The following is a 26,775-nucleotide window of genomic DNA, read 5'->3' on the forward strand; positions in this document are numbered from 1 at the left end:
CCCCGCCTCCGGACCCCAGCCCCACTTCCCGGGTCCCGCGCCCCTCCGGGGCCAGGCGGGACGCGCCGCCTCCTCCCCAGCCTGGAAAGCGCTCGGGAGAAGAGGAGGAGCCAGACGCACCGAGCGGGTGGACTCGAGAGCCCGAGAGCGGTGGAGGCGGATTTCCTGGGCGCGGCTCCCTGGGGCTACCATGGCGTTTGGGAAGAGTCACCGGGATCCCTACGCGACCTCCGTGGGCCACCTCATAGGTAAGGACGCAAGGAGGAAGACGCCGGGGTAGGTTTTGGGGGTCGGGGGACCCTTTCCCTCTTTTTATTCTATTCTCGGCCTGCGGAGGACCGAGTTGGTCCAAGTTTGGGGAAATCCTTCCCTTACTCTGGCAACTTTCCCACGGCACCCAGGGTCTTCCTGGCGCCTCGTAGGCATTTCTGTTTTGGTCGATTCTCCCCAGAACGCCTCCATTTTGATGGTTCCTTGGGAGTAGAACAAAACAGGTGAACTACGGGATTTAGAACTGGACTTTGGGCCTCTACCCGGAGAGACCAGAAACTTCACTGCCGGGAAAGGGTATTCGTCAAGTGCGTTCACTTGCGGGCACAGAATCGTTGCGTCGGACTTACAGACGAGAGCGAGAAGGCTGAAGCTTAAATGATGTCACCTCACCGTGAGAGGCAGGGCTGTCCAAACCAGGTCTCTTAGGCCCAACTTGAATTGCTTTTCAGCGTTAAATAAAGGGAATGAAAATGTTCAGCCTTGACATGAAGGACGGAGTTGCAGAAGAGTGGTCTGGAGTCTCAGGATGCCTAGGGAGGGGTCACACACGGCACTTTTCACGTCTCTTTCCTGTGGCAGTGCTCTGAATAAGGTGTGCGGGGGCAGAAGCCGGCGACTGGACTGTTGTACGGGCACCAGCTCCGTCCTCTTTTCTCCCCGATTCCTCTCTTGGGAACCGGGCGTGGCATAAGTACATATTAACGCCAGGCGAAGCATGTCGGGAAGATACTGGGGTGATGAAATCAGGAGAACTTGACAGTCATAGAAAGAAGACTTCAATGTGGAGAGTTTTGGTCCCGGCCCAATTAACTGCTTTGTGAATGGAAACACACTAGTCAACCTGAACCTTAGTTTCCACGTCTTTATCAGTCCACAAGAGTAACTATCACACAGGGTCTTGTGAGGAGGAAATGCTTTCTAAACTGTCCAGGGCTTTACCCATGTTGGAAATTAAATATTAAAATGAACTCTAAGCAGAAATCATTCAGACTGCATTTTCATAGGCAAGAGAAACTTCAGCAGTATTTTTTATTAGTTCTTTAACAGCTGTAAACATTTATTGAATGCTAGCTGTATGCTGGGACTTGGGCTAGGCACTGTTGAGGCAAAGTTAATGGTCTCACACCTCAGGGAGCACACAGTCTTAGAGGAAAGAGGAACACAAGTTTGTAGTAACTACAACACAGGAGAAAGATGTAAACCACATAAAAAGAGGGTGAGAGAATAACACTGCGATGGCTATTGAAGGATGAGAAAGTATTCTAGGAAGAGGGGGAGGTGAGAAGAAGAACAAGGGCTGGGGATGGAGCCTCTGGCAGAAGGAACAGTATGTACCTGACCACACAAGGTTGATCATTTTTGTCTATTCAATGACAAGTCCAAATGGCTTCTCCAGAGAGGAAGCAGTCTAAATTTTGGGGTGCCCCAACCTAGTCCTTATCCTTTCTAATCATTTATTATCGTTTTTAATTCTTCTCTCTCCTTGTTTCTCAAGACCCCACGTGTTTACACTGAGAGATCCAATTCTCCCTCATAGGAAAGATGTTAAACTCATTCACACTGAGTGTTCTGTTCTGTTAACCTTTCCAGACAGCAGTTTGTATTCTTAAAGTGAATGTCTGGAGAAGGAAAGATATCCGATTATTTAATGATGGGATTCCAGGTACAGGGACATTCAGATCTGCCTGGTGCCGCTTTGGTTAGTACAGCTGCCCAGAGTGACTTTGCTGGACTGAGAAAGGATACGGGAGTTCTGATTTCTCCCTGTCTCTCTGCCTCCCCCTGTAATTTCTCCTCTCCACCTCCCCTAGAATAAAAGATTAAAAAAAAAGTCACTAGGATCAAAAAGACCTAGGTTTGAATCCTAGTTTTTCTTTGTATTGACTGTGTAACCTAAGGTAATTTCCCTAACCTGTCTGAAATTCTGTATGATCTCTAAGAGTGGGTTAAATTAGATTGCATAAGGTACATTTCTTAGCACCGAGTAGTTTACCTTGTGAACAGGTACTCCATAGGCAATGTTCTTGTCTCTAAAAGATGAGCTACTGGACATTCGGTTGGTCTGACCTGACCCTGTAGCCAGGTGTTGGGTCTGTGGTCTTGAATAGGTCACTCATTAGTGTTGCAACAGCAGCAGTCTGAACTTGGGTCCTTAATGATACCTGAATTACTGGGAATTGATAAGGAAAAAAAAATAAAATCACTTTGTCCTTTAGTAGTATAAACTTACTGGTAATTCCTAGTGAACCCTATGCAAATTATTTCAGAAAGACCAGATATTTTTTTATTCTATCAAGCTCAGACTCAACAGCTCTTTCTTTGCAGAAAAGGCTACATTTGCTGGAGCTCAGACTGAAGATTGGGGCCAGTTCATGCACATCTGTGATGTAATTAACACTGCCTCTGATGGGTGAGTACAGTGTGCTGTTCATGCATTTGCCTCTTGTAAGAAGCATCAGAATCACAGTGCATTTTCTTGTGCAAACCCCTTGAATTTCTTATTGAAAGAGTGTTTTCATCAACCCTCAGGAGAACCCTCTGCTGTTTGAAGACTTGTCAGGTTGAAATATTGGGCCTGCTGCTGCTTGTTTCAGCATGTGAAATATCGGAGAATAAATAATAATTTTTCTTCCCTCTTCTTGGCTTTCTCCTTAAGAGTTTCAAATTTGTCTCTGTGAGGTTCAAGTTCCTTGTTCTTTAAAGGATACAAAAGAGAGAGAGAGAGGGGTAGATTGTTTTCTTCTTTAAGAATTCTTTCTACTCTGGTTACCATTAACTGACAAATATATGAATAAACTAGTCAACTTCTAGTGACTTGTCTCTGGGCAGTCATCATTATAAACCAGGAAATAATCTAGCAGTCTTTTTTCCTGTCTGCCACAGGACATTTTTTTTCCCCTTCAAAATGTCATGTTATCCATAGTCATGCTGAGATGTACTTTCTTTTATTACTTTTTTTAAACTTTAGAGAATTGAAATTATTTTAAAAAATCACTGAAATAACTACTTTTTATTTACATTCTGAATTACAGGCTATTATAAGGTACACAATTATGTTAATTTTCTTGTACAAAGTCAAGTGATAATTGACAGAAAAAAGAAAGTTAATCTACTTTATATTGGTGAAAAAATTACACTTAATTACTGATTGTGTATTAATGGAAAGTGCTAGTGGTTTTTACTTTAAACATATATAGTGTTTTCCCTGTAATCTTGTTTATCATATTTAGTTCCTTTGTGAACATTTTCTTCATTGATACTAATTTCTTCTTTGATAATACAGGCACAAAGGGAATCTCATCAAGTAAATTTCAACCCTTTAATTATAGGTTATTTTGTAACATGAAATCATAGCAAATAAAAAAACTGATCCAGTTATCATAAATCCTCCCACATCCACTTGCCCATAGTGTGCTCAGCCAATATTAATAATGTAAATTAAAATGAGTAAGCTTCGTTGTTTTAGAAATTGAATTTCTTATAAATTGGTTCTGTACATTGATAGATATGGCATGAGCCCATTTTCTCTGTGTACTTTCTAAATTACCCTTCTATGGAATTATTTTATTTGATTCTCATGATGGGGCAGGTATTGTCTGCCTATATTCATAAGGAAACTGAGGCATGAGAATTTAAGTTATCTGCTCAGGGTCACACAACAGAAACAAGACTAGTACCTTTGTCTCCTCGACTCCTTACCTTTTCTTCTTTCCACAATGCATGCTGCCTTTCAGAGCCTGTTTTCAGCAAATATCTAAATTGGTGATTTCATTGTTTGCCATAGGCCAAAAGATGCAGTAAAAGCTTTGAAGAAAAGAATTTCCAAAAACTACAATCATAAGGAAATCCAACTTACCTTGTCAGTAAGTACTTTAACGTTCTGGGTAAAAGGAAATGCAAATACTCTGAGATAATTAATAGATTACTGAAGAGTCATTTAGAGTTTGAGTGTATTGAGAATTGTAGAACTGAGAGAATATAGCTTATTGTACTAGCATTTGGTTTTATGGAAAGAAATTCCTGGAAAAGCAGTTTTTCTTTGTCGGGAGGTAGGAAGTGGTGGTTAAAAACTTGAACTTGTTGAATTGATTGAGAAGTTTGTGCATGCTACCTGTTAGTTGAAAATAAGGAAAATTTAAGTCTTGAAAAATGCCTCCCCCTAGTTTTCTACCTCACTTGGACTTCTTTGAGGAATCTGGAGGTACTGCCAGCTTGTTAAATTTCAACCAAGTTATCTTGTCTGATATAATTTAAATAAATATTCTTTGTTGATTTAAGCAGTACTCCTGTAAGCCATATTTTCTCTAATTTGAGTGAAGCTTATTTGACTTGTTCCCGTTTTCCCCCCATCCTTGACCATATGACCTCTTCAGTCACTCTGGTGAGTTGCCCTTTTTTTTATTTTTACATTTGTATGTTTTCCAAGTCCCGCCTGCTGCCTGAGAGTGAGCTGTGTGGCTTTCTAATTTCTTCTGCACGCCTCTGTTGACCTCAGCCCTGCCAGGCCATGCATGGTTATGGCACTCATCAGCCTGCCTCACATTTCTCTTGGGAGCTTTGGGACTGTTTATTAAGAGGGCTGGGAGGGCAGATGTGAGCATAGCTCCCATGTCTAGTTTCACGTGGAGAAAAATTCATCACATCTTGCTTACTTGGTAACTGAAAGGAATGAGAAGAAACTAACTGAAACTGTGTTTTGATGCTTTTGTTGAAGAAATCCTTCCGTTTTGAATATGAATATAGTTTGAGGCATTTTCCTCCTTCTCCTTTTTTTGGCTTCTTCATCTGCCTTACTCATGGCAAGCTCCCCAGGGAGGTCACAGAATGGAGGAATATATATATGCAGAAGGGAATGAAGTGCAATTGTGGAAATATCAGAACAATGGGTCAGTGATAGAAATAAACCCCTGTGTGACACCATTCAAATCCCTTTCCTGATTGATACTCTCCACAACCCTGTGAAGTAGCTGTATTATTAATTCTGTTTCACAGATGGAGAAACTGAAACTAAGAGGTAATGTGAGTTTTCTAAGGTTGAATAGCAATTAAGTACCTTAGCTAAGATTTGAACTGAGTCATCATATTCTAAATTCCATGCCCTTTGCCTCATATTACCTTGTTTCTCGAAATGAAGCAAACCTGTTGGAATAGACTACTGTGTTTCATTGGTTGTCTTCCACTTTGTGATATGCAGTGCACGGCCTGGTACATCATTGTATCAAATGCTGACTGAATTTATGTTTCATTGTGCCCCTTCCCCCCTACACACACACATACCATCCCATGGAATCCAGGAAGACTCAAGATTGGGATAGAAAGATTCACAATTATGCCCTAAAATGAAGTGTATCTAGGCTGAATAAATGCCACCTTCTATATTACAGCCTGGGATATTATTTTGCTTTTTCATTGTTGTTAACTCTTTACAGTGGGTTTGCCTCATTTTCTTTTGTTTGTCCAGCGTACTTGACATTTTTGTGGTTGCTTCTTTTTCATTTTTTTAACAGCTTTATTGAGATATAATTCATTTACCACAAAATTTACTCATTTACAATACACAATTCAGTGTTTTTCAGTGTATTATGCATTCATGATCTGTGGTTGCTTCTTATCCCCATCTCCTCTTCCATCGTGGTTCTTTCTGAGGATATAGCAGGGCTCTTCCCTGAGGAAGTTGAGTTATTCCCGAGTGTTGTCCCTTCTTGCTGTCCATTTCTTTCTGGGCTCGCATTCTTTCTTCCCCACAGGTGGTTCAGTCTCTCAGGCCTTATTACCACTTGACCCCTGCTGTCTTTACCTGCTCTACCTCAAGTGACTTAGATCATCCTATATCATGATTTGCACGCCAGTATGTGAGAACAAGAGAATCCAAAACACATGAAAATAAGGGCAAGGGCCATAGGTTAGGAATCAGAATTCAAGTCAGGAAAGTACCTATTTCCTCATGGATTTTCTTTAAATAGGCCTTTGACTCTGCATATCTTCATGCAGATTTCTCCAAATTTTATACTTAATGGGCCAGTCATCTTACCTCAGACCATTGGCTGCTTTGCTTATGTGCACTTAAGGCCTCAGAGCTGACTTTAATATCCACTTAAGTTAAACTTAATAACAAGGGGTATTAGTTGCAGATGGAATCATCCCATGTCTGTCAAAAGACACTTAGAAATTTACCAGTAAACTCTTTAAAAATTAATCCCCACATATGACATTTCCTTTTTATGACTAAGAAGAGATAGGAATTTGTCAAAGTCACGTGTAAACGTTCTTTGCCTCATCTATGATTTTGGGGTCTCCATGGACTTGTTCCCTTTGATTAAATATTTGATGGTACTATTCTGTAATTTCCTACTCTCAGTTGGTGGAGCAATTTAAACCTGTCGTTTAAAGGTAAAAAAAAAATGAAAGTCATTCTGTTGCCAGGTTTTATAACTCTGAACCAGAGGCTTGCCTTTTCTTGAGTGAGTCTATTGTGATAAATCTCAGCAAGATACTACTGTTGTTGTCAAATGTAAAGTGGCTAAACCAGTTCCTGAGAATCAATTAATTAATAGGCCTTTGTGGCACACCCACTAAATGATGAACTATGGCATTTTAGAAGGAGTGTGTGTTTTCCCTCCAGGAGTTTGTTGCATTCACAGTGAAAATACTTGTGGTGTCATCTTCGTGGATGACCTTGGTGTGCTCCAGATGGGGTCTCAGATCTCTGGTGGTCTGAAGCCTGGTTGTTGTCAGTATGCTTGGGATTGTCAGGTTTGGGAATTGATTTAGCCTCTAATGGACAAAGATCTGATTGATAACTTCTTGTCTGGTTTAAAAATTTACTGTCAGAATCAAACTTCTAAATAGCTCTTTATCTTCCAGCCTCTCCAGAGAAAGAACACTCATATCAGCTAACCAACACATTCTTTCCCAGTAGAAAATTTTCCATGGAAGCAGATGACTAAAGTAGTAACCATTAATGGAGGTACTACTATGTGTCAGGGACTTTATGTACATTGTATTTCATTTAATGTTCTCAGCAAACCTCTAAAGGAGGAGGTATTATGCCATTTTTCAGATGAAGATACAGAGGCTAAATAATAACTGGTTTGTTCAACCAAGAGTAAAAGGAGATATGTGAAGCCTGGAGTCACCCGCTTTAGCCTCTCTTGGTTCCTTGGCTCTCTGTCCATCTCAGATTATGGATTCTTCATAGTCTATTTCCAAAGATAAACTTTCTGAATGCATTTTCACCAAAGCTCAATTTCAAAACATACAAAAGCAATGCATTTAATTTTTTCCTATTTGCCACAGTAGGTTTTATTACTGTTCTACTTGAGCTGGGGGATGGGAAGAGATACTGGTGACATAATAGAGAATGCAATATAGAAGTAATTGGTTCTGACATACTGGATTCCAAAGGGAAAACACAGAGAGCATGATTACTGATCGCCAGATGTTAACATTCTCAGCATTTCGTGCTGACTTTTGATTGTGTGTGTGTCCTCTTGGGAGGGTTACACATTTATCATAAGATAAAAATTGGTTTGTGGAATATTTAGCAAGAAATTCATTCACTTTACTATGGCACAAAGTGAGGTTTGGAGTCTGAGTTTCTTGTCTGATTGTATAAACAGTTGGGTGACATATTTCTATAAACTCCCACTGAACTAGAGGCACTTTTCCTCTCATTATTTCACCCAGTTAAAAAAATCATAATAATATATATCAAGCTCAAAGTTACTTATTCAGTTTTTCAGCTTGTTTTCCTCTAACCAGTGTGCATTAATAAAGGCTCATCTTAATATGTTTTAAATTTTGTTTTTATTTTCCTTTGCCTTAAAGGTTTTCCCTGTGTTTCTCATAGCTGCGTATGCTCAGCTTCTTTATTTCCTGATTGCCATCTTGGCTATATCATCCTAAAAACTACAGCTTTCACACCTGCTTCTTCTTTTTTGTTGTCGTTAAAGTGACACTCAAAACACAGAGCATGGTGTAAAGTCATTTCTTCAAGCTTCTTTTTTTTAGAGATGATTATACCTGTTCTGGTCATGTTATCCGTAATGTGACCTCTGTTATACAGGATGATAACATTGAAGTGAGATATAATTTTGTTTTTTGATCACTTTTAGAACTATGCTTTCTGTAGACTTTCTGCAGCCCATTCCTTCTTAGTCTGATTTCTACTCCTGTTGCCTTATTTAAAATGATTTTTTCAAGGTGACTAAATGACCCCACTAATTAATGAATTCAGTTGAGGTTTTCTCAGTCCCTGTTCTTGAATGTGTAACATCCCATGCTCCAAGAACTCTCCTCATTTGACTTTACTCACATTAAGTTCACCATATTTTGTACTTAAGTTTCCATCCAGTTGTGCCTTGATTAGCTTTATTGAGTTTCCTTCTAGCCTGTGTAATGGGTGAACCCCATTGTTCCATCCATTTCTCCTCTTACTCAGCTGAGGCAACTTTGATGATTCACTTTTGGCCTTCCACTCTCCTGAAGCATGCACAGCTCCTTGCTAAACATCTCAGCTTGAATGCCCCACTCTCCTTTTAAATTCAGAATGTTTATGTTTTAGCCCATCATTTTTATTCCTAGAGCACCCCCAATCCATCCATTTCCAGATTTCCATCAAAGGTACCATCAGTCTCACACAGAATGAAAGACACTTACATTTCAATCTTCTTTCTTCTCTGAAATGCACCCACTCATTGAAAGTTCTTCCTTTATAATTCTTGTGTCTTCTTCTTTGTACCCCATACCATTCTAGTTTAGGCTTTTCTGCATCATACCTGAACTAGTTGGTCTCCTCTGATTCTCTCCATGATTCCAGGTTCTTTCCTCTGCCAGTTTCCTTTGTGGAGTACTGCCTGACAACCTTTCCCAGAGTATTACTTGGTGCACATTAATCTTTTTCTCAAGTTCAGGACAGAGGTGTTGTTTTGGTTTGTTAAAGCTGTTGTAATGCAGTAGACCAGAAATGGATTGGCTTTTACAAAGGGGATTTGAGTTACAAGTTTGCAGTTCTAAGGCCATAAAAATTTCCAAATTAAGACATCCATAAGAGGATACCTTCACTCAAGAAAGGTCGATCATGTCTGGAGTTTCTCACTCAGCTGGGAGGTATGTGGCTGGCATCTCCTGGTCCTTTGCTCCGGGTTGCATTGCTGTCAGCCTCTGATTCCAGTGGCTTTCTCTGTCTGCTCTCCAAGCATCTGCAGATGTCTGTGCCTTGATTTCAGCTCTCTGTTCTCAGTATCAGTTCTTTTAAAGACTCCATTAAACTAATTAAGACCCACCTTGAATGGGCAGGGTCACATCTCCATGAAACAATGTAATCTGAGGGTCCCACCTACAATTGAATGGGTCGCATATCCATGGAAACAATCTAATCAAAAGATCCTGCCAACATTAAGTCTGCACCCACAAGGTTGGATTGAAAGGGCATGGCTTTTCTGAAGTACATAACAGTTTCAAATCAGCATAGGTGTGATGGTAACAAGCTAACAAAATTCTTCCCTGGCTCCTCAGTGCTTTCACCATAATGTCCAAACTCTTGACACTGCTATCAAGTTTCTTTACAATCTGGTTGAAACCCGTTCAGACTTAATCTAACCTGCTTCCCCAAAGTGCCCACATAAAGATGCAGCTTCTAGGGACAGAACTGGAGTACTTATTTTCTTCCTCACGATTCATCCGCGATGCCCCTTTTGCATTTTTTAATACCATTTGTCTTCTAGAATATAACTCTACACTCATTTTTACTTGTCTTAGCCATCTTTCAGAGCCCAGCCTAGGACAGCCTTTTCCAAAAGTGTTGTAAGACTACTGTGGCCTTAAGGTATTATGCCTGCTTATAAAAGTCTATAACTGAGGTTACTATGTAATTTATTATCCAAGCTGGGACACTTCTGAGAGTGAAAGGGGGTACCACCAATTATGAAGCAGGACAACAGGCATACCAGGACTGTGCTGGACAAACTGAGATGAATGTCACCTTGGCTATAGCCCGTATGCTTTGTTTGCACTACCCATTTGCCACTTGGCATTACGACCTTGTATAGCTATTAATGCGTTTATAACTGTGTCTTGACTCCCCCAATACGTCTGTCCGCTAGGCTATTACATTATTTCTCACATCCCCAAAGCCTAATACTTTGCTATATTTTTTCAGTACATGCTCTGTATTTTAGTAGATATCAAATAATGTTTATTAATTAAAATGCTAGTGGAAATCACTATGTAGCACTTCTGTATTCAGGAACCAGTTTTGCCAGTGAGATATAATGTTTAATTTTCTCTTTAATTTAGCTTATTGACATGTGCATGCAGAATTGTGGTCCAAGTTTCCAATCTCTGATTGTGAAGAAGGAATTCATTAAAGATAGTCTAGTTAAGCTGCTGAATCCCAGATACACCTTGCCATTAGACATTCAAAATAAAATCTTAAATTTCATTAAGGTAAGTCTGTTATGTACTTTATGGGATGGAAAACTTCTGAGATTAAGGGTTTAATTCTGTAACTGCTGATTAGTTTGGTGATCCTTTCTAAACCTAGAATTGAGCCAGGGGACATTTTTACTTTCTTATTTTCTGTGTAATAATAATTTGTTGGCACTGAATGATGCCCTTTTTATTAGGAAATTGTAGTAATTTCCCTACTTTTCTGTCAGTTTCTGTTTTATCCGTGTCTGATAAGGAAGAGTGATGTTTGTGTTCATTGTGAAGATATGGAGATATTTCCTGGAATAGTTAACTGGCTGGTTTGAGGCTACTTGGTAAAAGAGCTCTTAATGCTGTTTTCGAATCTATTGATTCTGAATCCAGTAGAGCAAAAACCAATCACTAATATCTATCTCAGTTTCATAAGATAATAAAGCATGGGAGTCTAGTGATTTAAAATATTTTATATTTTTCCTAAAATGTACATTTTGTCCATGATATTCGAAAGTAGCTTTCTCTTTTTGAGTAAGGTACGTAAGTCTCAATCTCTCCTTTTCTGTTAATAGCTTAAGAATTGTATTTTTGTTTTGCTTCTGTTTTAACTCTGGATCTTTCAATCTCTTGAATTCAGACCTGGTCACAGGGTTTCCCAGGAGGTGTGGATGTGAGTGAAGCGAAGGAAGTCTACCTTGACCTGCTCAAGAAAGGCATTCAGTTTCCTCCTTCAGATGCAGAGGCTGAAACAGCAAGAAAAGATGTAGGTGGCCTTTCTTTGACTTGTGTACAGTAAAATAGTATATTACCTGAGTAATTTTTCATTGCAAGGGAAAGATCTAGCTCCACTAAGCTTGTGTGAAGAGAGGTATTTATTATAAAGATATTGAAATATCTCATAAATGACAAGCTACAGGAAGGTTGGTATTAGCTGGTATTTTTGGAACAACAGAGAACCAAGCCCTCGAATGCCTTTAACTTGTCTTCTCTTTGACCATCAGCTTCATTCTTCTCTCTCATTGCAGACTAGCTTTTTCCACGTGGTGGGCAGCATAGCTCCCAAATTTTCGTGTTACAGTTTTAACTTTTTCAGATTCCAGGTCTGAAAGTCTTGGAGAAGGAACTCCTTGAACCAGTTTGGGTCAGTTTTCCATCTCTGGATGAATTAACTGAGGGCATATAAAAACATGACAGCTTCCATCTCCCTACCCCATATCAGTGACAGACCCTTCCAATATCAAAAATTTAGAACCACCATAGCCCAAACAACCCCAGTGAGAGGTATGGGAAGATCTAAGGTGATGGTGGAGTTATACATTGAAGGTAGGACTTAACAAATGAATATGAATGCTGAATCCTTAAATTGATATCTCTTTTAGTCTCCAGTATTTTAGAGCAGCTAGAAATAAAAAGCTAAAATTGTGAAATTGTAACCCATGTCAAAGTCTGAAATATGTTCTACAACTAATTGTGGTGCTGTGCTTGGAAATTTATAGCTTTTTTGTATATATGTTATTGTTCACAAAAAAGAAGGAAAAGGAGTCGATTGTGATGATAAAAAAGTATTTAAGCCCTCTAGCCTCCTATATTCTGGAGCAGCTAGAAGGAAAAATCTGAGAGGATCATATGTTAGCCCATGACAAACTCTGGGATCTGTTCTGTAGCCACTTGTTGAAGAGTGCTTTGAAAACTATTGCTTTTCTATTTCTTTGCTTTGTATATATGTTATACTATACAATAAAAAAAGATTAAAAAGCAAAACAAACAACCAAAAAAACATGGCAGCCCTCATGAGAGTCATTTGGATGTAGTAGAGGAGGGGACAGTTTTCAAAAGAAAAGTTTAGTGCTTGACGGAAGCCAAAATCATTGGTTTCCATCATAGGTAGTTATATTATACATTTGTTGTTTATTATTAATAGCTGCATTCATTAAGAAAATGTATCTGTTCTCTCAAATTTGGAAGTAATTTTCAAGATTTTGAACTTATAATAGTCTGAGTAGTTGATTATAATTTGGCCCTTATCCTTCTGTAATTTCCAAAAGGTGAAAGCGCTAGTTCTTTCCTTCTGAGGATTGATGAGTCTTGTCTTGGTGGTAGGTGTAAACCAGAAATCTGACCTTCCCAGAGAGTCTTCCTTGTGTGTAACTCTTCTTGTGCAGGCTGCCCCCAGTCATGAGCCTGCTGCCCTCGCCTTTTCTCTTATCTGCCTATGAAGTTCTTCATCACCATCCCCTTTTCTTCTTTCCGCCAAGGCATAATATGGTGGTGACTCAGGACTTACTGTTCAGTGATTTGGGGTACAATATGGGATTTAAAAAAAAACTAATAAATCCCATAAAAAATAATATGTTCCACCTTAGACAAGTTAATAAGAATGTTCATTTTAGCAAGATTTACAAATGATTTCTCTGCATATTGATGTTGAAATGCATTGGCCTAGATCGCTGTATGTTCAGATCTTCATCCACCATTGGAAATGAAGCATTGACTCAGGGAGACATTCATTGGTGGAGAAGGAGATGTTTTGCCACCTGTAGCTTATACAGACTTGACACAAATTGTTCTACCACTTTTTTTTTAATTTATTTTTTATTTTTAAATATTTTACATTGAGATGTCTTCATGCACCCTACAGTCCATCTAAAGTGTACAGTCCCTGGCTCATAACATCATCACATAGTTGTGTATTTATCACCCTCTTTAAAACATTTGCATTACTTCAGAAAAAGAAAAAGGAAAAAAACCATACACCCATGCCCCCTACTTCTCCTAGTGGTAATGAAAGATTACCACTAGTATTGCAGACTACCCAATTTTTTTTATCCCTTATCCCCCACCCTATTATTTATTTTTTGCCCTTATTTTTTACTCATCTGTCCATACCCTGGATAAAGGGAACATCAGACACAAGATTTTCATAATCACATGGACACATTGTAAAAACTTTATATTTACACAACATCCTCAAGAATCAGGAGTACTGAAATACCCGTTCAGCAGTTTCAGGAACTTCCCTCTAGCGGCTCCAATACACCATAAACTAAAAGGGGCTATAATGCATACGAATAAGCTCAGGATAACATCTTGACTGTTTGAAATCTCACAGCCACTGAAACTTTATTTTGTCTCATATCTCTCTTCCTCCTTTTGGTCAAGAAGATTTTCTTAATCCCATGATACTAAGTCCTAGGCTCATGCCCAGGAGTCATGTCCCCCATTACCAGAGAGATTTGCATCCCTGGGAGTCATGTCTCATGTAGTGGGGAGGGCAATGAGTTCACCTACCAAGTTGGCTTAGAAAGAGAGGCCACATCTGAGGAACCAGAAAGTTTCTCTGGAGGTGACTCTTAGGCCTAATTTCAAGTAGGCTTAGCCTATCCTTTGCAGGAATAAGTTTTATAGGGTCAAACCCCAAGATCAAAGGCTCAGCCTATTGAATTGTTTGTCTCCACTGCTTGGAAGAATTTCAGAAATTCCTCAGATGGGGAAATTTAATGTCCTTTCTTCCCTCAAGGGACTTTGCAAATACTTTTTTAGTGTGTGTCCGAATTACTCTGGTATGGATAGGGGCATTACATGAACCTAAACAAACCAACAAGATTTCACTCCCTAGTCAAGATTCCATTAATTATGGTGTTTGAATAAACTTGACCATACAAAAGTTAAATTACATAATGTGCTACCAAAAATATAAGTTTTGCACCAAATAAATATCTCTTCCTTTGGTCTCACACAGAAGTTGAAGTTTTAAGATATAGTCCATATCATCCTTTACCCTGTGTTCTGATTTACCTAGTCCTATCCAGATCCACTTCATTCAGATCTTTACTTGAGGTCTGAGCATATTTTAAACTTTTTTAGCAGTTGCTGTATGAGGTAATGCTGACTTTCATAGCTTCAGAGCTCTGATTCTGAGTCTCAGGTGTCACACAAATACCTGAAGTCCTAGGGAGTGGCCAGATTATACACAAATAGCTCAGATCTCAGAATTTAGAAATAACAGTTAAACTCCTGAATACGTGTGTCTACTTAGGAACCTTCACAATAGGCTCCAACCTGGTAACCCATACTCTCCACTTCAGTTCTCCTAGTTTGTGTATTATAGTTAGTCCATATGAGTGGGGCATGATAATATTTGTCTTTTTTTGTTTCTAACATTTCATTCAACGTACTGTCCTCAAAGTTCCTTTACTCAGACCACTTTTTTTTTGTTTTTTTAGTATTTTTATTGAGAAATTTCCATACGTGTATGATCCAACCATGTTATACGATCAGTGGCTCAGATATCATCACAGAGTTGTGTGTTCTTCACCATGGTCATATTTAAAACATTTGCATCACTCCAGAAAAAGAAATTAAAAGAAAAAAAGAATTCATACATCCCATACCCCAACCCCTCCTTCTCATTGACCCACAGTATTTCAGTCTACTCAATTTTTACCCTTTATCTCTGCCTATTATTTATTTACTATTTATACTTTTTTTTTTTTTTTTTACCCATTTGTCCGTACCCTGGATTAAGGGAGCATCAGACACAGGGTTTTCACATTCACACAGTCGTATTGTAAAAAGCTGTGTTATACATAGACCACTTGTTTTTAACAACCCAAAGAGAGGTTAGCAATAATCCCACATGGCGCTTTATCATTGTAGATTGTAGACTAGAGCATTTTCTTCAATTGCAACTCAATTAATAATCATAATAGAAGCTGTCTTTTATTGAATATCTGCTTCATTATGGGCATACCGTTTGCTTTACCATTCTTCTCACTTGCTGATTTGCTCAGGGTTTGGTTGAGAGAGATGTTTTGAGTTGGCTGAATGGGTAAACTGAGCTTGGAGTGGGTATGTTAACTCAAATAATAATATTTTCATGTTTCATATTGGTAGACTGCTCAGATATCTAATCCATCAACATCTGTTCCTACTGCACCGGCTCTTCCTTCTGTATTTGCTCCCAGGAACTCGACCTTTACATTGGTCCCAGAACAGGTAACAATAGTAACAGTATTAATTGATGTCTTTTTCTACATAATGAGCACTTTATGTATAGTTCATTTATCCTTCTAACAACTTTAAGAAGTATAGCTATAGTAGGGTGTGTTATTGTGCCCCTTTTACAGAAGAGGAGGCTAAGGCTTAGGGAAGTTATGTGACTTGTCATGGTTTACTTCTAAGGAAAAGTAGATTCTTCCTGATTCCAAAGTCCAAGCATTTAACAGCTGTGCTTGGCTTGTGGCTTTTTAGAGTCTTGGCTGTGACTGCATCTTGTACCAGTCAGCCAATTTCCCCTGCTTCTGTCAGGACCATCTATATACCATCTCAGAGAGCTCAATAAGTAGTTGCCTTATTACTAGCGTTAACTGTGTTAACTGAAGCACATTTTATTTATTTGACTATGGCTTTTTCTCAAGGGCCCAGACAAGCAATTATTATATAAAGCTCACTTCTGTCCTGCTATTAGGGTATATCATTGGAGACTATTATTATTCTCGAGTATTACTAATATGAGAATCCATCTGATTAATTTCTCAGAATTTAATCCAGAAAATAAAAATTTCTTTCTTGAGTCTTCCTTCAGTACCATGAGAACTATAAAACACGTGTTTTCCCCTATTTTCTCGTTGGTTTCCAGGAAGCCCACATTTACACTTGCTTTTAACTTTTAGAAGCTACGCTATCCAGGTTCCCAGTAGCGTCACCTCCTCCCTTCTCAATATTGGTTGGGATCTGATTTTGTTTTTCCTTCATTGTTAACCTTCCTAGAACTTACTTTGTGTTTATTACAAGAGATCTCAAGGCCTTTAGAAGATAACATATTATGTATTTGTAAATAATTATGCTTATATTAATTTAAATACAAGTTTTAAAATACTAACTTTTGTTAAAGCCTTTTATCTTCTGGCAGATACCCCCAGGAGCGGGAAACTAGGTAGCGTTTCTTCATGCGTCACCCTGATGATTGTGTTGCTCTCTGCAGATTGGGAAGCTGCGCAGTGAGTTGGATATGGTGAAAATGAATGTGAGAGTGATGTCTGCCATATTAAAGGAGACTTCTCCCGCCTCTCAGAACCATGAAGACATCGAACTTCTGCAGGTGGGGTGTGGTTTTGGGAGCATTCAGGTCAAGAGTCTCTGAAAGTTCGTCTCTAAAGTCAGAATCATGGAGGTGGGGTGTATCTTGACAGGATCCTGTCCTGCTTCCTACCTCCCGATTTCAGCTGACTTTTAAATTTAACAAAGGGATCCAAAGATGACTTTATCAGAAATGCAATATCAGCTGAGACATGGTTTTATCCTTTTGCAACAAGTAATTTAACATTTATCGTCTTAGTTATAGACAATCTCATATTAGTCTCTAATTGTTTTATGTGTGTAAAAGATGTCTGCACATTCATCTGTTCAACAAACATACTACGTCTGTAACATGTAAAACATAGGTAACTGCAATGTGCTAAAGGAGATAAAATCGAGGAGAGGAGTCTGTCCTCTTCCTCAAGGAACTTATGCCTAATTAGCAAGATTGTTTTGTAAATAAACACAGTGCAGTATTACAGATATTATAATACACATGTGTTTAATATACGATGGGATCTGGGTGTGGGCAGAGAGAAAGGTGAAGATTCAAGAAAGTTTAGATGGAGGCAGCACTCAGGCTGTGAGGAGAAGGTGGCAGGAGCATGAGCTGTTTTTCATTATGACTGGAGCTATGGCCTTCCCGTGACTTTTCCTGTGTACATCCATCATGCATATAGTTTATTCCCCCCCAAACCCGCCCCACTGGTTTGTTCTTCTAATTAGCAGTTTTAACACACATTTTAACACTTTATAATTTTAGTAGGTGTTAGAAAAAATCCATTTTTAACAACTTTTGAATTTCTTTCTATACAGGTTAAGAACATTATCATCTTACTTTTCTCAGATTCTCACTCCCCACCTATATATTGGTGCCATCTTTAAGTTCTTAGATTATTAGTAAATAATATTTTTCTTGATCTTTACTTATTTGGGGAACAATAAATTGTAAAACTTTCCTCGTTTAGCATTGGCAGCTTGCATAACACTGCTTTCTCCATGAATCGTTTTTTTTTTTTTCCCTCACTGAAATGCATCCATCTACTTGTGGTAAACTTTGAGTCTTTGCGTGTCTGAAAATGTTTCTTTTTTTACCCTCAACTTAAATGCTGGTGATTCGGCTAGATATAGACTTCAAACATACTAGTCCATTCTTCTCTTGCATCCAGTGATGCTGACGAGAAGCATGATATTATTCAGATTCTTTTTTTTGTTTTATAATTTTTTTTTTCTGATTGGGTTTTCCTTTTACCTTCATATTTCTGTAACTTCACTCTATTTTGTCTAAGGATATGTGTGTACATATGTACATTTCCCTTACTTATCCTGTTTAGTACTACATAATCAACTTCTGTTTCTTTAATTCTGGGAAATTCTCAATTCTTATTTCAAATGTTGCCTTTCTACCGTTCTATTTTCTTATAGAACTTTTTTAAATGCTGAAACTTCTAATTGCTTTATTCTTATCTCTTAACCTTGGACCTTGGTTTCTGTATTTACTAAAATAATACTTGGTGACCAAAAGTAATATTAAACACATCTTGTTTATATAGGAAATTAAAAATTAAAATTAATCATTAGTGATTGCATGTAATTATTTTAAATGTTCACAAACTTGGGAACTTTTGCAGATAAAAAAAATTTTTAGCAGCTCTGAATGCTAATATGCATTAAGCTAAATTTAAAAAGTAAGTATCTGGCAGTGCGACAATGGCTCGATGGCAGAATTCTTGCCTGCCATGCCAGAGACCCGGGTTCGATTCCTGGTGTCTGCCCATGCCAAAAAATAAAGTAAGTATCAAGAGGACTAGGGTGGGGGGCAGGCAGTGGTGGCTCAGTGGCAGAGTTCTCGCCTGCCATGCCAGAGACCCAGGTTCCATTGCCAGTGCCCGCCCATGCAAGAAAAAGAGGACTGTGGGAAAATAGAGGAGTAGGAAGATCCAGGAATTGCTTTCTCCACCAGAACAACTATTAAACTGGCAAAGGCTATTCGAATCAATTCTTTTTAAACAGAAGAATTTAATGGAACACTCTGTAGCATCCAAGGAAGAGCTGAAGGAAGAGTTTAATTGTAGTAAATCGTAGCAAATGCCAGCAGATTTTCACCTACGGTGCTGTCAACCTCTACCGCAGCCTCATCTCAGGCAGCAGTGGGGACTGCAGAATGGGCTTCTGGTACAGCTTGTTGGTGCCAGGGTGGGCTGTAAGGTCCTATTCCTCCAAACTCCGGGGGGTGTGGTCTGATCATTTAGCCTGCTTTTGATCAGCTGCTTCAGATCACTGGAGGCCAGCAATTGTTCCGTACTCCTCAGGCAAAAGCAGCAGAGAAATCTAAAAGAAAGTACCCTTTCAGAAAAGTATGGAAACAGTTTAAGGATTGCAGTAATCGGGTGAGTGCCGAATCAAGAAAACACAGCTTTCAGAGTCATAGGAGAGGCTCCTGGCACACCTACTGGTCCCTCCCCTTTGCCCTTCTCAGTGTGTTGAGCCAGACTGTGCTTCCACTGTGGGTTCCTGGCCCTGTTCCAGAGGGAGCAAGTGCCCCCTGTGCACATACTGAGTACATGTATGTCAATGCCAGTCTATTGGGGGCAAGTCTGAGGGACTGAGCTAGGTTATTTGTCTCTATTGAAACCCTCCCAGAATTTATCCTGAGGACAGAGAAACAGCTAGCAGATAGCTGGGGCAATTTGAGAAACAATTAAGTCAAATGGCTTGGCACAATGGACAACCTGCGTTAAGTCACATAATAGAGCACCAAGAAGACCAGAAAGTCTGTTTCAGAGGGGTTGGACGTAGCATTTGAATTCCTGTAAACTATGAATAGGGAATCCTAAGGCCACTAGCAAGCACATGCCTAAGTAAGTAAGTAGGCTTCATGCAGGTACAGATAAGACAGAGAGAATCCTGCACTTGGCTTCTTCTTGGGCTGATCTTCTTGGTAGGAGGGATACATGCTGAAGAAAACAACCAGCCAAACAGAGCCAATTTGTGGAGACTGTGTGAGGTGCTTCTTGACTTAAGATTGTTTTGGTTAGCTACTAACCTTCAAGAAAATTTGTCGTATCACTAGCTGGATACAAACCTAAGGAACAGTGTTCAAAGTCTAAATCCCAGAGTTAACACTTTAAAATAGTAAGATGTACAATGTGCAACAAAAGATTACAAGATAAGCAAAGAAACAGGAAAGGATGGTCCATCCCAAGGAACAAGATGAAAATCCAGAAACCCTCACCAAAGAGGACCAGACTTGGACATACCAGATAATTAGAAAAAAATAATCTTCAGTATGCTTAAGGAGATAAAGGAAAACATGGGAAAATAAAGGATATAGGGAAAGCAATGAATAAGCAATATGGAAATGTCTTTGAGATTCTCAGTAGGAACCAACAGAAATAGTTGAGTTGAAGAACACAGTAACTGAAAGAAAAATTCCTTAGAAGGTTTCAGTAGCAGATTGGAGCTGGAAGAATAAAGGATGAGTATTCTCAAAGACAAGGCAATTGAAATGATTCAGGCGGAGGAGCAGAAAGCAAAAATAAGACAAACAGAGCCTAAGAGACCTGTGGGACACCATCAAGCATGCTAATAGATGTGTTATAGGACTCCCAAACTGAGAGAAAGGTTTAGAAGGAATAGTCAAAGAAATAATGGTGGAAAACTAACCAAATTTAAGGAAAGACATGACTATGCATATTCAAGAATCTCAGTGAACTCCAAACAGGATAAGCACAAAACCACACCCAGACACATAGTAATCAAACTGTCTAATACCAGAGCCAAGAAGAGAGTTCTGAAAACTGCAAGAGAAAAACAAGCCATGTACAAGTGAATCCCAAAAGATTAACTGCTGATTTCTCATCATAAATCATGGAGGCAAGAAAAGGCAGTGGTGTGAAATATTTTAAGTGCCGAAGGAAAACAATTAACAATCAAGGATTTTATATCTGGCATGACTTTCTTGCAAAAACAAGAAAGTGATTAAGATATTTCCAGATAAACAAGAGCTGAGGGAGCTCAGAGTCATTAGATCTACCCTACAAGCAATGCTAAAGGAAGGTGTTCAGACTGAAAGAAAAGAACACCAGACAGTGAATCAAAATGGCATAAGAAAATAACGACCTCTGGTAAAGATAACCATATAGGTAATTATAAATGCTGGTACTATTGTGTTGTAACTTTTGTATGTAATTCCACTTCTTATAGTTCTAAAATGTGGAGGCATAAAAAGTAATGACAAATCTATGGTTTTAGATGTACAATGTTTAAAGTTATAATTTGTAACAAGTACAACAAAAGAGGGCAGAAGGGCATAAGAGCAGTGAAATGTGTATGTTATTGAAGTTCAAGTTGATATCAGAAATCATATATGATGTTATAGATTTAGGATGTTAAATTTTAATTACATGTAAAACCATAAAGAAAGTATATGAAAAATATATTCAAAAAGTAATGAGAAGGGACTCCAAATGATACAACACAAAAAATGAAATAAATATGAAAGCAGACTTTAACAGAAGAATTGAGGGCCAAAAAAGTATAAGACCTACCAAGACAAAAATAGCAAAATGGCAGAAGTTCTGCATTATCAGTAGTTTCTTTAAATGTAAATAAATTGAACTCTTCAGTCAAAAGGCATCATTGACAGAGTGGATGAAAAAGGATGACTCGACTGTATGCTGTTTACAAGAGACTCACCTTAAATTCAGACACAAGTATATTGAAAGTAAAAGATAGAAAATAATACACTATGCAGATAGTAACCAAAAGAGAGCTGGGGTAGAGTAATGTTAGATAAAATAGACTTCAAGCCAGAAACTCTCATGAAGGACAAAGAAGGCCATTATATACTGCTAATGGAATCAATTCAAAAAAGAAGACATTACAAACAGAAATGTATATGCACCTAATGGCAGAACCCAACACATATGAGGCAAATAATGACAGATCTGAAGGGAGAACTACACGGTTCTATAGTAATACTAGGAAATGTCATACCACTTTCAGTAATGGATAGAACATGTAGACTATAGATCAATAAGGAAGTACAAGATGTGAATGATGTGCTAAACCAGCTATACCTAATAGACATAAATAGAACATTTCACCAACAGCAGCAGAACACACGTTCTTCTCTAGTGCACATAGATCATTCTCCAAAAAAGATCATATGTTAGGTCACAGAACAAGTCTCAATAAGTTAAAAAATTTTGAGATCATATAATGTGTCTTCTCTGACTACCTAGTATTGAAACTAGAAATCAATAACAAAGGGAGAAAGAGAAAATTCACAAATATGTGAAAGTTAAACAATGGACTCTTAAATAACAAATGAGTGAAAGAACAATCACAAGGGAAAATAGGAAATGTCTTGAGGTGAATGAAAAACATACCAAACATATGGTATGCAGCAAAAGCAATGCTGAGAAGGAAATTTATAGCTCCAAATGCTTACATTAAAAAAGAGGAAGGATTTCAGATCAGAAACCTAACCTCATAACTGGAGGACCTAGAAAAAGGAAATTAAACCAAAAATGAACCTAAGGAAGGAAGTAAAGATTAAAGCAGAGATAAATGATATAGAAACTTAAAAAAAAAAAAGAGAGAATCAAGGAAATCAATAGTTGGTGCTTTGAAAAGACAGTAAAGTTGTCCAACCTTCACCTATAGTGGTGGAGAGGATAAGAGAGAGGACACAACTAAAATCAGAAATAAAAGGGAGTATAAAGAGACTGAACAACAGCAACAATAAAAAAAAAGCAAAATAAAAAAGCAAGAAATAAAGAAAAAGGAAATGAAAGAGGACATTACAACTGAATCTACAAAAAAACAAAGGTTATATGAGGATACTGTGAACAACTAACTGTATGCCAACAAATTAAAGAACCTACGTAAAATAGACAAATTTCTAGAAACATGCAAACTATGTACACTGACTCAAGAAGAAACAGATTTTAACATTCTAGTAACTAGTAAAGAGAATGAATCAGTAATCAAAAACCTCTCAACAGAAGAAAGCCCGGGGTCCCATAGATGGCTTCATTGGTGAATTTTCCCAAACGTACTAAGGAGTTAACACCAATCCTGTTCAAACTCTTCTAAAAAAATGAAGAGGAGGGAACACTCCCTAAATCGTTCTATGAGACCAACATCACCCTCATGCTAAAAGCCAAATAAAAATTACAAGAAAAAAATTACAGACCAAAATTCCTTATGAATATAGATTCAGAAATCCTCAAGTAAACACTAGTAAACCAAGTATGACAGCACATTAAAAAAAAATTATACACTGTGCTCAAGTAGAATTTTTATCCCAGGTATGTTCATCATAAGAAAATAATCTAATACACCACATTAATAGTCTGAAGGAAAAAGCCCACATGATCATGTCAATTGACACAGAAAAGGCATTTAGTAAAATGCAGTACACTCACTTAAAAAAACTAAGTAATACAAGAAAACTTTCTCAGCATGACAAAGGGCATATATGAAAAGCCCACTGCTAACATCACATTCCGTGGTGAAAGTCTGAAAGCTTTCCCTCTAAGATCGTGTACAAAACAAGGATGCCTCATTATTCAACATTGCACTGTAAGTTGTACCCAGAGGATTTAGGCAAGAGAAAGAAATAAAAGGCATCCAAATTGGAAAGGAAGAAGTAAACTTTCCTGATTTGCAGATGACATGAAGATGTATACAGAAAATTCTGAAAAGTGTACAACAAAGCTAGTAGAACGAATGAATGAATTCAGCAGATGATGGATGTGCAAGATCACAGAAAAAATCAGTAGTGTTTCTATACACTAATAATGAACAGTCTGAAGGAGAAATCCAGAAAAAAAAATTCTAATTACATTAGCAACTGAAAAGAATCAGATATCTAGGAATAAATCTAACAAAGGATGTAAAGGCCAAAGACACAGAAAACTACAAAGCATGGCTAAAATTATTCAAAGGAAACCTTAAATAAATGGAATGACAGTCCACATTAATGGATTGCAAGACTAAACGCTGTTAATTCTACCCAATACAATTCACACATTCACCACAATCCCAGCAAACTTCTTTGCCGAAACAGAAAAGCCAGTCTTCAAATTTATATAGAAGTTACCCTGAATAGTCAAAACCATTTGAAAAAGAATAATGAAGATGGAGGACTCAAACATCCTGATCTTAAAATTTATTACAAAGCCACAGTAATCAAAATAGCTTGGTCCTGGCACAATGACAGACATCTAGGCCAATGGAATTGAATTGAGAATTCAGAAATCAGCCCTCACGTTTATGTCCAACTGACTTTTGACAAGGCTACCAAGTCAGTGGGGAAAGAATGGTCTCTTTAATAAATGGTGTTGAGGAAACTGGATGTCCATGTACACAAGAAAAAAGGTAGACCCCTATCCTACATTATATACCAAAAAAAAAAAAAAAAATCTATTCAAAATGGATTGAAAACCTAAATATGAGACCCAAAACAAAACTTGTGGAAGAAAACATAGGGAAGCAACTTCAGGATGTTTTGTTATGCAGTGGTTTCATAGACTTTACACCCAAATCAGGAGCCACAAAATAAAAAAAACAATAGATAAGTGGGATCTTAGCAAAATTTAAAATTTTTGTGCATTGAAGAACTTTATCATGAAAGTAAAAAGACAACTTATGAATGTGACAAAATATTTAGAAACTGCAAATCTTATCAGGGTTTGATATCCAAAATATGTAAAGAAATGCTATAACGCAACACTAAAAGGACAAACACTTCCATTGAAAAATGCGCAAAGGACTCAAATAGCTGTATCTCCGAAGAAGGTACGCAATTGGCCAAAAAGCACATGAAAAGATACTCAGTATCATTTAGGGAAATGCAAATCAAAACCACAATGAAATACCATTTTATACTCACTAGGATGGCTATTATTTTAAAAAGGGAAGAAAAATTTTGGAGAGGATGTGGCGAAGGAACACTAATTCATTGTTGGAAGAAATGTAAAATATGCAGCCACCTTGGAAGATAGTTTGGCGGTTCCTCGGAAAGTGAAATACAGAATTACCACCTGATATGTAATCTTACTTCTAGGTAATACCCAAAAGAGTTGAAAGGAGGAACTCGAACAGATATATATATGCTGATGTTCATGGCAGCATTACTCACAGGTGCCAAAACACGGAAACAACCCTAGTGTCCATCAACTGATGAATGGATAAAATGTGGTATATGCATATAATGGAACATTTTCCTATCATAAAAAGGAATGAAGTTCTTATTCATGGAACACTTGGATGAATCTTGAAGACATCATGTTGAGTGATATAAGCCAGGCGTAAAAAAAGTAATACCATGTAATCTTACTGATAATGACATAGAATTAGCAGATTTATAGTCAGAAACTAGAATATAGGTTACCAGAAGGCATGGTGGGGGAGGAATGGGGAACTAATGCTTAAATTGCACAGATTCTGTTTGTGTGATGTTTTGGTAATGAATAGTCGTGATGGTAGTACAACAGTGCAAAGATAGTTAACAGCACTGAAATATATATTTGAGTGTGATTGAAAGTGGAAATTTAGGTTATATATATGTTAGAAGAATACATTTAAAAAAAAAACAGAACTGTACAACATAGTCAATCCTAAAATGAACCTGGTCTATAATTAACGTTACAGTTAAATATTCTTTCTTCAATTGTTAAAAAATATACCATGAAGTCATCATGTTGAAGGAAATAAGCCAAACCTAAAAAATGTATGGTATTGATAATAGGGAAGAGAAGGTATATGGGAACTATTTTCTGCATGATTTTTCTTTAAGTACAACTTCTCTAATTAAAAAAAATAAAAAGTTATGTGACATAGTATTTTTCAAAAGTGGGCATTTCAAAGCTGTAAAATGAAATGATTTTTGACTTTTCTCAGTTTTTCATCAATCTGTGGCAAACAGTCCTCCAGTAAAAATGTGCACTGAAACATTCCGTTTAAATAATGTGAATCCATGTTTATATTTTATTCCATCATAAGGTACACTGAAATGCCTTACTGTCTCTTGTCTTTTGGTGCAGATGTTTGGTTGAATTTTGTAAGGGTAATGCTAATTTGTAGGTTGCTGTGTTAATGCCAGAGCTCAGATCTGTGGGTTGCCCTGAATAATAAAGAGACTTAGGTTGTAAATCAACATTAGAATAATACTCAGGGGACAGTTTAACTTGAATGGGTTCTGGCATTAGGTCAGCTTGTTTACAGTGATTATTTAAATGTGTAACTTTATTTTTCTTTCTATGCTTCTGTTATTAACACACAAATATCTGGTATGGAGAATGCTGTTTCTGATTTACAAGTATTTAGTTGCTTTTTGCTTTTTAGTCCCAATAACCCCACTCTGGTTGATCTAAAATAATGTGATGCAGTCTTTTATGGAGATTGGGGACAAAGAGCATATCTGATTCAAAGTTCTGAAACTGAACCAGCATAGGTAGATTAGGGAGAAACAAAGTAATTCCTCTAGTCTGTCCTTTTTAAAGGATTTTCTCATATTCTCTGAAGTATTCAAATCAAATGAGTTAGAACCCTGAGATAATGCCCACTCTCTGCTTGGCTGCCCTCATATAACTGCAGAGGATTTGGGAGGCTCAGCCTGAGCCTAGACAAGCATCAGGGAAGGAGGTCAGCAAGATGGGAGGCAAAGAAAATGAAGGTTCATGGGACATACATTGGAGGAGGGAGCATCACTGTAAAGGGGTGATGAAAGTACCTAAAAGCAACTTTATGAATTGTGAAATAGACATTTTTTTCCCCTACAACCAGATAATAATCATATTTTTTTTAGCTTACTAAAATAAGTTGACCTTTTCTTTCTCAAAACTCATTGAAATGACAAAAGAAATGTGAAAATAAGAATAAATCCCAAGGATTACAGGGAATCCTGAGCAGTATGTCAGCACACCAGAGCAGTGAGAATATTCAGTGTCATATAATACAGATTGAATCAGACCTACTGAGGAATCTGCA

The 26,775-nt window shown here is 37.8% G+C and overlaps 1 protein-coding gene across 5 annotated transcripts in view; it reads left to right on the forward strand.

Moving 5' to 3' along the window:
- Positions 1–26,775, forward strand: part of TOM1L1 (target of myb1 like 1 membrane trafficking protein) — a 61,478-nt gene continuing 34,703 nt past the window's right edge. For all 5 annotated transcript variants that reach the window (XR_013177620.1, XR_013177621.1, XR_013177622.1 and 2 more), the window contains exons 1-7: positions 1–248; positions 2,599–2,683; positions 4,058–4,136; positions 10,570–10,719; positions 11,333–11,458; positions 15,589–15,690; positions 16,679–16,795. Coding sequence is in view for 2 of the 5 variants with exons in the window: in XM_077164828.1 (XP_077020943.1) it covers positions 191–248; positions 2,599–2,683; positions 4,058–4,136; positions 10,570–10,719; positions 11,333–11,458; positions 15,589–15,690; positions 16,679–16,795 (717 nt within the window). In the remaining 3 variants the exon portion in view is untranslated. The remainder of the gene's footprint in view (positions 249–2,598; positions 2,684–4,057; positions 4,137–10,569; positions 10,720–11,332; positions 11,459–15,588; positions 15,691–16,678; positions 16,796–26,775) is intronic.

Source organism: Tamandua tetradactyla, chromosome 6, assembly GCF_023851605.1.
Source record: "Tamandua tetradactyla isolate mTamTet1 chromosome 6, mTamTet1.pri, whole genome shotgun sequence".
In the NCBI taxonomy this organism is placed as follows: domain Eukaryota; kingdom Metazoa; phylum Chordata; class Mammalia; order Pilosa; family Myrmecophagidae; genus Tamandua; species Tamandua tetradactyla.